Source organism: Pholcus phalangioides, unplaced genomic scaffold (genome assembly GCF_987345545.1).
Source record: "Pholcus phalangioides strain wild (caught in Gottingen) unplaced genomic scaffold, Ppha-v1.0 ptg000039l_1, whole genome shotgun sequence".
Classification (NCBI taxonomy): domain Eukaryota; kingdom Metazoa; phylum Arthropoda; class Arachnida; order Araneae; family Pholcidae; genus Pholcus; species Pholcus phalangioides.
Window position 1 is genome coordinate 16,711,996 of NW_028301625.1, and position 12,632 is coordinate 16,724,627.

Below are 12,632 nucleotides of genomic sequence, written 5' to 3' on the forward strand. Positions count from 1 at the left end.
ATAAATGGGTGTTTTACTGAGTGTAGTACTTATTTTCATTTTCAGAGAGGATACAAGTTTTGTGTGCTATAAAATTGTTCACAGAAAGACAAATTAACTGTCTAGAACGTGAGTAAATGAAAGAAGACTGCTTAATGTTCCCTATACCAATCGCCAAGTCCTCGAAGCGTATACGTGAACACGAAAAGTTGCTGTAGTGAGCGTAGCTCGGCTTTGGATGCTTGAGTTTCCAGCAGTGGTTCCGAACCTTTTCAGTGCATACGCCAAGCAGATCATGAGTAAATACTAAACAAGGAGAAACAAGAGGGACCACCTTAGGGACCCCACGGATGGAAACAAAGTCCCTTTGGTCGGGTCCAGTGCCAAGTGGGAAGTACTGAGCTGATATGAATTAGTACGAGACAAGCAGAGCCAATTGAGGGCCCCATATGGATCTGCCGGCAAATAGATAGAATTCTCTATCGAACGAGACAGACCACAGAGGGCTCACCTGGAATAACTGATGTAAACAAAGCTCATTTGGCCGATCCCATCACCGGCATTCAAAGTCTGAAAAGGGAAAACATCTACCCTGTTTTGAACTGAAACCGAAACTGCCTTATCACGGACCTTACATATGAGAGGACAAAAGCTGCGCCACATAGGTTCAGCTTTTTATCTGAAAGCATGCAGTAATTTAAAGTTTGAACGGTCACAACAAGCTCAGTGCGACCCGTTACGGGTAAGGGGGCTGTCATTGTGTGTGCGTAGTACCTATTTATTTGATAATTACTTTGTTGTTGTGCGTCAAGTTCATGCTCCCAAGGGTGGAGCTGACAGGGCCGGGGACGATTCTCATCATCATTTTTGTTTTTTTAAGCTATAAATTAACCATAAAGGGGCCCGTGAAAAGTCTGGTCTGGGGCCCACTAGAGGTCTGAGCCTAAGGGCCCGCTCTAGGATGTGGAGGCCATGGTCAGGGCTTTATATAATTTTTTTTCCTTCAAATGTTCAAGGATCGTCTCTATTAAACGAGGTTTCTTGTATCCGAGTTAGCTTAGAATTCATTTCCTCTGGTTGACCGAGATCCTTATTTTATTCATATTATTTTGCCTAATTGTTATCATAACGTCACAAAGAGAAACGTTTAATACTTTCACAGGGATAAAAAAAAATTAATTTAAACGGAAAGTATCTATCTACTTTGACTTGAAAAGCTGGAAAAAAAAGCATTTATCGAATACATCCGGATGAATTTTTATTTGTGCGCATTGTTTTGTCCGGTTAACTGTGAGCTTTAATTTTTATCAAGCGAAGGAGGAAGAAGTAGGATTCTTGGAACATTTTAAAAAATAATAATTCTTCATATGCTTTTCATATTCTGCTCTCTTTTCATCTGCTAAGTTTTTATTTATTTGTACAATTGCTCATGATACTGTTAATAAAAAACATTTTTAGCTGGTAATGTGCATCAGAATTCTTTACAATGTTTATAAATATAACACACATTATTCAGTCTGCACCTCAAACTTTTTTTTCGTACGGTATTTTTTGCGAGGGTAGCCGGCACAAACGTTCAAATTTATTATCAAAAACAGCTTATTCATTAATTGTAACACCAGTTGCTGCAAGAAATTTTTTAAATAAGTATGTTGCATATTGAAAAAATATAATTTTTATTAATATAAATTTTATTTACATTTAATTTTTAACTGCCTTCTCTCAATTTTTAATTTATTTTTATTTTTAATTAAATGTAATCGTAATTAATTTTAATGTTCAATTAGTTTTAATGTTCAATTAATTTTAAATGAAAGTTAATTGAAAGTTTTAAATAATTTTAATTCTTAATTAATTTTTTTTTTTAGTTTTTTTATTTTAAGTACGTTTGGCACCTGCGGACACAAGGTTGGGTCTCACCGATCGACATCTTCACTGTAAAAAATCGCCCCCCCCCCAACACATCACCCTGGATCCGCGCCTGGTTTCAGCCAACCGAGTTAGGTCCGGTCCGTTTGCTCGGATAATCGTGATCCTATTGTACCTACTGCACATGAAAATAGGAGGAATGTTTGAGAAAAATGTGGATGGTCAATGGTCACGTAACTTTTAACGCCACAATTTAACAACAAAATATGAAAATTTTGTTTTTCCTATGGAGAATAAGCAATTTGATTAGAATTAAAAAATTTTGTTCTTGCAAAAGGTTAAATCATATTCACTCCACGAAAGTTTACGATTGGAAGTGTCATTTTGGTATCTAAAAAGAGGCACATGAAAATCTTAATAAAAAATTTTAATAATCTCCATTTCTCAGTCATATCCTGTTTTTCAGACATTGTATTTTTATTTGGCAACAATTCATATGCCACCAATTTTGACCCGCCTCCTCTGTCATCATGTGCCGGTTAACGTTATTCTTTTTGAAATTTATTAAATACAGCGCTATCGTTATTTGAAGAACATAACAAATTCCATTGTTTTGTTTCAGATATCCAATGAAGTAATAAGTTCCAACTCATCACGACCGATACTTGAAAAAATTACCCACAGTTCCGTTGGTTTTGATTAGTTGCCGTCTGCTTCAAGTGCTACAAGAGGGAAGGACCTCGTGTTTACATTCAGGAAAACTCCCTGTTCTGTATGTCACTTGCTTCTGAAGTGAGTAGATCTTTTGTATTTTACAAATTATGCACGAATTTCACACATTTTCAAACAAAATTAACAATTAATATTGTAATTATTTATTCAAAATGACTTTTTAAAAGTTTGTTTACAAATTTCCATCAACATCTAATATGATAATGTGACCAGAGAAACAAATTTCTATCACTTTACTTGACTAATTAAGCACTATTAATGAACAAAAATGTATTAATTCAGTTGTCATTTATGTCTTTTAACTATTCTGTTGTAACTGTATCAGTAGGAATGAACTGTCAATACACTATAGCTACAGCAGTGGTTATATGCACCCCTTAGGTTATTTGTTTATCACAATTGTGTCCAATCACCTTGTACCTTCACACAGGGCAGCCCCTATGAGACGCCAGGCCCAGTGCGCAAATAATTTCTCGGCTCTAGCTCTGATTTTGTATATTTCGGGCAACAGGGTATGCTTGGAAAATGTAAATTAGCGCAAAAATTAATGAAAATTTAGAATTGGTGAAAATATAGAACTGAAGAATATAGTCGAATCCTGTTTTAACGAATACCAATATAGCAAAAATCTTGTTTTAACAAACACTTTTTTAATTTACCGATTAAGTTTACATAGGAACAGTGCTAGGTAACCTGGAATTCCTTCATAATAATATTTTGTTTTAATGAAGTGATTCCTCTGGTCTCTTGGCGTTCGTTATAACAGGATTTGACTGTATTTTACATTGATGACAGGCCCATTGGCAGAAATTTCGTTCTCGGGGAAGAACAGACCCCTGAAGTCCTTCCCTCCTCGCTACAGCCTTGAGGGATGAAAGGAATAATTTCAAAACTAATAAATATTAGAACCTAATTTAGCAGACATACTAATTTTCAGTTTGGCAGATGTAATCAGGGCCGCAACTAGATGCTTGGTCAGCCGGGGCAAGCATGCATTTTGGTGCCCCCTCATAATGTTGAAGGAGAGATTAAATAGTGGAATTTGCGCCCCCCTCTAGTACAGCACCCGGGGCGCCAGACCCACTTGCACCCCCCTAGTTGTGGCCCTGGATGTAATAAATATCTAATCCCTTGCAAGATTTCGGGAATTGCAAATTTTTTAGGCATCCAGTCAATATATATAGTTGACATTTGTTTTTACGAAGCTGTGCAGACAAAAAAACAATTTGTAAAATTTAAAGCTCATTAATGGAAACGACATTGAAAGGAATAGTAAGGGGCGCGGTAGCCTGGTCGATAAGATGCTCGCCTAAAGTACCAAAGGATGTTTAAAGGTGTCACGAGTTCGATACCCAGTTCGTCCTTGTCAGAAAACTTTCCTAACACAGGAGTACAACAAAAAACTGTGACTTGACCGCAGCAAAAATTGCTACCGCAGGGAGTCCCCTATCGAGGGGTTAGCGCACCAACCTCTCGATGAGTATGAAAAACAAGCCTGCCGTTCGGAATCGGCAATAAATTGTAGGTCCCAGTCTAATTAGCCCTTGTGTGCAGAAAATGACCGTGGTGCGACAAAACTGATCAAAATGATCAAAGGAATAGTATACTGTTTGGGACCATAAGAACAGTTTGTAAAAATGTGCAGTTCGTAAAATCAAACTTACACTGTATCTCAATCTAATATAGAAGAATTAATTACTATCCATACTATTTTGAATATACACATAATTAGGGAACTTTGTGAGTGGAGATATTCAATTTTGATTTTACGCAAAGCTATTGTGTGTGCAGAAAAATCAAACAAAATATAGCTTTCTTCTATCGGTGTAATAGAGTTACTGTTAATTGTTTGTTTTTTAAAACTTATTTTTAAACCTGTAATATTTTATGAACGTTTTTTAGATAATTATTAACAAGTAAAAACTTAGATGAACTATTTATTGCTGTAGCTTTTCCAGAGAATATTCTCCTTAAGATTATTACTGAGAATTTTAGATCTCTAATTGCAATCTAAGTTAGAATTTTGTTATGTTTGCCAAATCATTGCAGTTAGGCACATATTATATTATTAATTATATTATTAACTTTGTCACAAATATCATTTCGTTTTCTTAATTGGAAAAAATATGTGTAATATTCTGACTTTATGAGCTAACTGCTGAAGAGATTTGCTTTCTTTTTCTTTATTGTTTTGAAATCTTCATATATATCCTAATCAATCAATCTATTTCAAGTTTTAAATGTTATAACAATCAATCTTGCTCTACTTCAAGGTCCTCCTCTGTATGTTTGGTAGACATGAGTGCTTTGAAAGGCAATCAGGACATAGCATGTTTTTTAGTTACAAAGATTTCCTGGAAAGGAAAGTAAGTTACATTTGTGTATTAATGTGAAGTTATTACATCTGATTTATTTTGATAAACACTAGAATATCTCTGGTACTTTTCAAACCAAATTTATTATTGTATTTAGTATGGCATTATATGGAAAGTTATTCGAACTGGAATATCTCTTATTCATTCATTTAACCTTCCAGGATGTAGGAGATGTATAATTTTCTTTAATCTGCACATCTCTTATATACATGCATCTGCTGGAGTTTAAAATATTTTGAAATTATTTTTAACACTTCACAAAAGTTCTGAAGATTTGATGGATTATACAGGATGCAAATTAAAGCCCTTGGACACACTTTAACTTCTGAAGTATTGAATTTTAAAGTATATTTATTTTATTTATTTATACAATATTGTTGGCCCTGGGGCCTGCACAATATTGTATTTGTTGTAGAGAATACTTACTCAACCCACATGACCCACAGCCAAATTTGGCCCTTCGAGTCCTCTGATGATGTCACATTTTAAAATCTAATTTTATTATCAATTGATAAAAATGTGAATTATGAACAATTATCATTAAACCTGAAAATAAGTTCATTGTGGAAGAAAACATTGCCAATGTTAAAACTAGTGTTGTTCACTCTTTTTGGTGATTGAGATTGAACAGTGGGTATCTTAATTGGTGCCTTTAATTTTTTCCACTGTGGGTGCCAATGAATACCCAATAAGTGATGTGTCAAAGTTAAACAAAAATAATAATTTCTGGTTTTATTTTAAAATCATTACACCATTTAAAAATAAAAATAAAAACTATAGACCTAAATACTAATAAAAACTCTAAAATTACAACAGGAAAATTGAAACAATGGGCTGAAAAATAAAAAAAGGACAAGATTAAAAAAAATGAACACAGTGAAACCTCACTACAACGATACTCGATGTAATGATAAGTCCCTCTACAATGATGATTTACCAGTTTTTTTGGCTCTTCAGTGTATGTTAAACCCTTGGCTCGCGGACCAAATGTGGCCTTGGGGGTTATCTGATGTGGCCTGCCTCCCTTAAACCAAATTTTGTAAAAATGAACTAAGCGGCACATTAGCAGATCGCTTAAGTGACCTGCGACACAGTTCCAGAATACTTAAGCAATTTGTGGCACGTTTAGAGATCCCTTGAGTGACATGTGGCACAGTTTTAACACAATTAAAACTGTATGAAAGACATTTCTTAGTATTTGTTTTAAATATGGTTTTGAACATTGTTTCATACACAAGCTCGTGACATTAATGGAGATTTTATAAATATTTTTAACTGTATTTGTTAGACTTCATTAAGATAATTTATAACTCTGATGCTTTCACACTCAACAAGCTTATTATGTTAATCAAGTTGTTTTGTAGAATTACATTCAAAAGCTGTAGCGCAACCATGGCCCCCCACATTTTGCCAGTTATGCTGGTATCTTTGCTCCCCCCCCCATATTCAATTTATAGTACAAACGAAAATTATGAACAGGTGCCCCAAGCCCCTGGGCTGGAACCCTTGTGGGAGCGATACTCACTCCAAAATATTCGACACTGCCCGCATTGCCCTGACTAGCCTATTCATTAAAGGAGGCCCTGACCATAGCCGTCTCAACAGTATGATGGTCCGCTGGGCCAGGGCCGTAACTGGGATTTTAGCTGCCCGGGGCAAACGATTTTGCAGCCCCCAACTTTAAAATTTGATAATTTTATAACAGTGTTTGTTCTCACCCAGAACTGGCACCCCTTATATTTTTCTGCCCATGGTAGTTGCCCCCCCCCCCCCAGTTCGGGCCCTTTCCTGGGAAAATTAGTTTTGTGGTTTTTCCAGCCTCACTTAATTAGAAACACCTGCTAACCAATTTACATATTGAATGTTGAAAATTTTGACCAGATCTCATTGCCATGAGGCCCTTTCTGCACTTGAGGTCTTTGGATCATGCCATTTAATTACTGAAAGAAATTATTTTAGAATTGACTTAAACTGAAGAAATATTTTCAAAGTAATTAAATATATTCAATTATTTTGCCCTCTTCCCTGTTTAACTGGGTTCCCATTGGCCTATTGTATACTGAGTTAAGCTATTGTGAATTGCTAGATTCAGAGTTGTTGACCTGTGGTCTTCATGGAGAGTAATTTTTCTCCCAATGTTTGATAGGTTTGAAGAACCCTGGATTAGACAGTTGAAATTTCTTTTCATATAAAAAAAAGTAAAATTTACTTTTACAAACAGTGCAATTCCAGGATTAAGTTCAATATATTGTTGATTCCTTTTTCAAATATTAAACCAATCACAGAGATGGGAAGTAAATTGGCAATGTAAATGTGTATAGGCAGCTTAGCAAAGGAAAGCATCCAGTTGGCATAGACAAGTAGAATAGGGTTGGAGAATAACAGGAAATAACGTGACCTCTAGCCAACTCCACTGCATATAATACTGGGGAATCTTGTTTATACTACGTCCAAGAGGCTGAGTCAAAACATTGTATAAATGTGTTTAGTAACTATATAAAAAATTTTTGTTCCTTAGATGGCCTCTTCCCCCCCCCCCCCAGACATTCAAAATATCATGCTGTGAGAAACGCAGATCCCAACAGAAAGTGCTGCTTATACTGTAAAAATTGAAATTTTCCAAATTTATTTGATCGCAATTTATTATCTTGATCGGTTTCCTCCAATGCCCCTGTAAACTCCCTTGAGATTACATGACTGGTTCAAAATATCCTTAGTTAATACAGACAACAAGAAGGAAATACAAACAAGTTTTTATTCACTTTAATTTCTTTATTTTGTAAAGTATTTTAAGGCATTACATTTACAATTTAAACTTCTAGTTGTTTTTGACTTGAAACAAATTTTTCATTGAGATCTCCGTTCAAAGATTTAGTTCAGCCAAACTGATGTTATCTCACCCATGATAGTCCATTATCAGCTGAGAATCCAATCTCTTTTTGAGAATCCAGAAGCTCAAGTTGAGGTTGTAAACACGGCACAAGTCCAATCGAGATTAAGGAACAAACTAAGGAATGGAGTCTTAAATCATCTATGACCAGCATGATGATCAAACCACACAGATGTCGGAAGCTGGAGAAGCATTGGCTGTCAAAAATTGTTATCTTGAAAACTAGATTTTTAAAATGAAGTTCAAAAGCATATTTGCAGCTGTCATGGAAGTTGGAAGGAGAATTTTTCAAGCACTCCAAATATAGTGATTGATAAAGGGAGATGAAAATAAACCCTTTTTAGGGAGAGGGAAGGGGTGGGGACAAAACTATAACCATGTTCAAATTAAAAAACAAAAAAAAACAGCATAGTTTGACGATATAGGTGTCAGGAGAATGCCTCTATAGAAAAACTTGTCCATGTGAACGGGTTTTAGCAAAAATCCTTGAAGCCCGTTTTAACCGCGCTCTTTCTATTTCCCATGTGAACGGGGCTTATATTGCTTCCTCTGTTATGACACTTATTACATTTCACCTTTTTGCAAAATAGTACGCTTTTTTTCCAAACCATAGAAGAGTATTCCTTGATTTTATTTTGGCTTGAATGAAGCCTTCACGACTCTCGGTTGTTGATACAGCAAGAGATGCTTCAGTTACAAGTTGAACGCACCATTCAACTACTTGTGTGTGACATGGAAAATTCGGTATAGATGGAAAAGCAGGTTAAAGATTATTTTTGTCGGTCCATTTCCTGATTTTTTTATAATAGGTGGTTCAGTCACTCGCACATGATTCCATGCACATAGTTCCGAATAGTGCTTATTAGGAAAGCTTATTTTCGGAACATGGAATGTACGAATTTCTGCTTCTGAAAATCCTTCATTTCTAATTTTCAGAATTCTCTTGATTCCCAGTTTTTTGTAAATGAGATTCTCATCTGAGAGTAGAGCAATAAATTCTCTGGGTGGGCGTATAAAGCGTTCCTTTGATGGGATCAATGATGCAAAATATGTATTTTGTCAGGTAAAAACCTGGATAACTCTACTAAATTGAACAACACACACGATGACTTTATCTTAATGTTGAACCACATTGGTGCGTAAACTTTCGTTATGTACTCATTCAAAATACTGAGATTTTCATTAGGCTTTTCTGTTGCAGAGTACAACCTTAAAATAGCATTATCTGTCATAAGCCACACAGCATGCGAAAGTTTACCTGGTCACAGTGTGATAACGAAGCAGGTAAATCACCCATTTCTATTGCCCGTACTATTTCCACAAGATATCTCTGATCTGCACTTAAATCACTGTTGTCACTGTCCATTATCGGAAGGTTATTACAGATTGGTTTAAATTTCACAATAGGTAATCTTTTCACACTTTTCTAACTTTTTTCTGATATCACCTTGAAGGCCGTGTGGACTGATGGAACATCCATCTAGATCGTAGTTTCCCAATCTTTTTTGTCCCATCACCCCTTCTTCAGAAGTTTTCCTCCCATCGCCCCCCAACGCAATCTAACCCATAGGATTCTATGTTACACTCGCAGCTTTTACTGTCCCCCTGGAACATTCCATCTCACCCCCAGGGGATGTCAATGCCTACGTCGGGAATCACTGATCTAGATGCTTCACAAGATACCTTAGAGGTAACTCATTGAAGTGAAAAACACAAATAAGCCATTGTATGGGATGGCCTATATTTCTTTCTCTATTAATTTATATTAACACCAGTTTTATAACCAGTATTGGTAACAGTCCTGTCGCATCCGATCACCATCAATTCCTTCGTATCAAAATCTTGCTTTAAAAGTCTAGGATTGATGACTTTATATCCCTTGCTCTACTGCTTCTTGGAGTTGTGTGACCGAGATAAATTGACCCTTGTTCCTGCAATATGGTTGTGTTCTTCAGATATGGTTCTTCTATGTAAAGAATCACCTTCTTTGACATTAGCTAAGGTTTTGTCTTTTCGACCATCACAAAATATATTCCTCGCACATTTCTTCTAGGAATTTTATCTTGCAAAAGAACTCTGGGATGCTCTTTCACTCCTTATTTTCATCCGGTCTATTGTCATATTTGGCTTCACTTTCGTCAATAACCCAACATCTTCCACCACAGCATTCACAATAATTGCAGCTGATCGATCAGACACACCAGTTCTATCACAAGTAAGAGCAACATTTGGTAATTTAGTTTTCATCTGAGAGGATGATGGTAGAACTTCAAAAGCAAATGAAGTACTTGCTTTGGCACCGATTGATGGACCAGCTTCAGTATTGGTAGATCGGTAAACTATGTTTTGGCTAATATAGATCACTCTCCTCAGAATGAGTTTTCAGTGGTTGATGAACTAGTTTCCGATGTTTCTTCTTGAGATGACTTCAAACGGGATACCATTTTCATTTTCCTTTGTTCATTGTTTTTCAATTTCTTCGTTGTTAGGATATCTGCTCGACCAATGGCCATCTTGCATGTGTTTCTTTAATCTTGCAAGAAATCTCTCTCTAAATTTGAGACCTTTCTCAACTGGTCACACTTAAGGTCTTCAAAATCACATTTGCTTGCTGCAATGTCGAACAATTTCCGTGCTTCGCACTGGAAAGATTTCATGTTCAACTTGAAAGTTTGAGAATTTTTCCTTGCTTTCATATTTTTCTGATTTGCAGTAAAGGTCTTTGAAAATTTTTCATATCCGTTGATGAGAAACCGTAGGAATTGAAATAGTTTTCCAAATATTTTATATCTCTGGCACGATAATTTCACGAATGTCTGCAATAGCTGGATCTTTTCTTGATTGTTGTGCCTTCATAATGCGTTGAGTCAGCAAATAACAAGGCTTAACACCGCCATAGGTGGGCGAGACCCTAGAATTCCACTCTTTGGGATTTCCTTAAATGTCATAACAATAAAAGCTTCTAGTCGTCATTTTGACTACTACTTCTCAGTGAAGGGGTAAGATTGCAAGTGAATACTGAAAACAAGGGAAAAGCATCGAGGTCACTGAACGAATCATGTTCAGGGGAATAGAAAATCCCCCTCCACTGTGTCATGTTACAGAATTCCACAGACGCGTAAAACTTCAGGGGCAATGAGGAACCTCAAAAAGTTTGAATTTTGAGGAAAAAATTAGGAATATTTTTTCACATAAAGGCATATTTTAAATTCTATTACAATAGCAATTTTGAAAATTTTGTTTTTTGTTCCACCCTATCTCACAGGTTGTTCATGATTATACAAATTAATTTGCTTCAGTTTTTTAATCTGTGAAATATTTTTAAAGAATTAAATTGAAGACTTTAGTCATTGATTTAGAACTGATTTAATGGGAAACTGATATTTCTGTACTTTTATGTTCAAGATACAAGAGAATATTTTCCATTGGCTCTATGGGTATATCTACTTATAATCCTACAAAGCTTGAAGTAACAAATCAAGTAAGAGTTTACAATTTCTTTGTTGGTCAATGCCATTTATTTTGAATTATTTTAATGAATCTGCCCAGATTTTCACTAAATATTTGATACACTATAGTATGCCAATTTTTTTACCTCAGAAAAAAGATTGGTAGAAGTGTTCCATGAAACAAAGAGAAGACAGGAAATTTTGTACATTGGATCTTTTTCCCCAGTCTTTTTTTTGTCATCACTTCTCAATATCTATACAGTAATAACCAAGGCCCAGATGTTGTTGCTTTGCAAAATTTCCAGTAGTTATAGGTAGAATTAGTTTGTAAAAATCCACAGAATGGTTTAAAATTTTTTTCTCTTCAGAAGATTCCTTTCGACCAATAACTAAATTTCCGATTTCAAAGCATTGTAAAATGAGAACCACTAGTCAGAATGATGTGGAAATTTACATGAATGCTGAAGCAGTGAAATTTTGTTCCACAAAGAAAAGAACTTAAACATGTACGGATAGATAATGCTGTACTCTACGAGTAGTAAAATATTTTTTTTCACATCAAATGATTTGCTTTGCACCAAAAAAAGGGGCACGGTTGCCCAGGTTGATAAGATACTCGCCTAAAGTACCAAAGGATGTCTAGAGGTGTCGGGAGTTCGATACCTTGTTCATCCTTGTCAGAAAACTTTCCTGACACAGGGGTACAGCAAAAACGGCGACATGACAGCAGCAAAAATTTCAACTGCAGGGAGTCCGCCATCAATGAGTATTAAAAAAAACACAAGCCTGCCGTTCGGAATCGGCAATAAATTGTAGGTGCCAGTCTAATTAACCCTCATGTGCAGAAAATGATCGTGGTGCGACAAAAATGATCAAATGCACCAAAATAGTCTACTTTTCTGGGATATATCCTTTTCATATGTTAAAAGACACTATCATGAAATAAGAAAATTTTGTGTTATTCATTAATTCCAATTTGAAAATTACATATAGAAACTTTTAGGTACATATACCGATTTTATAATTACCATAGGGTCCTGGCGCCTGGGATTTGTCAAGCCCTGGAATAGTGCTAATTACGTTAATAAACACTTTATTTTAATTATTTGCGGTTTGAATGATTTTTCAAAAATATGATTTTTTTAATGTAAATGCTATTTAAACCAAAAATTTTTTATAAACTCATAGGAACTAAGTGGCGGAAACCAGAATGTTGAAGTTCGATTTCCCCCCCCCCTAGTAGCCCTTAAATATTCCCATGGACAGAAATACGGGGCGGCATGGGGGGCATTGCCCCCCAGTGTCAAAGGTGGAGTCGACTGATCTAATGCATATATG

At 35.7% G+C, this 12,632-nt stretch overlaps 1 protein-coding gene across 1 annotated transcript in view; it reads left to right on the plus strand.

Moving 5' to 3' along the window:
* The first annotated feature begins 2,330 nt into the window (after positions 1–2,330).
* Positions 2,331–12,632, plus strand: part of Rme-8 (receptor mediated endocytosis 8) — a 328,909-nt gene continuing 318,607 nt past the window's right edge. Inside the window, exons 1-3 of the mRNA XM_089253740.1 lie at positions 2,331–2,640; positions 4,854–4,946; positions 11,251–11,326. Coding sequence (XP_089109866.1) covers positions 4,879–4,946; positions 11,251–11,326 — 144 coding nt within the window. The 5' untranslated portion in view covers positions 2,331–2,640; positions 4,854–4,878. The remainder of the gene's footprint in view (positions 2,641–4,853; positions 4,947–11,250; positions 11,327–12,632) is intronic.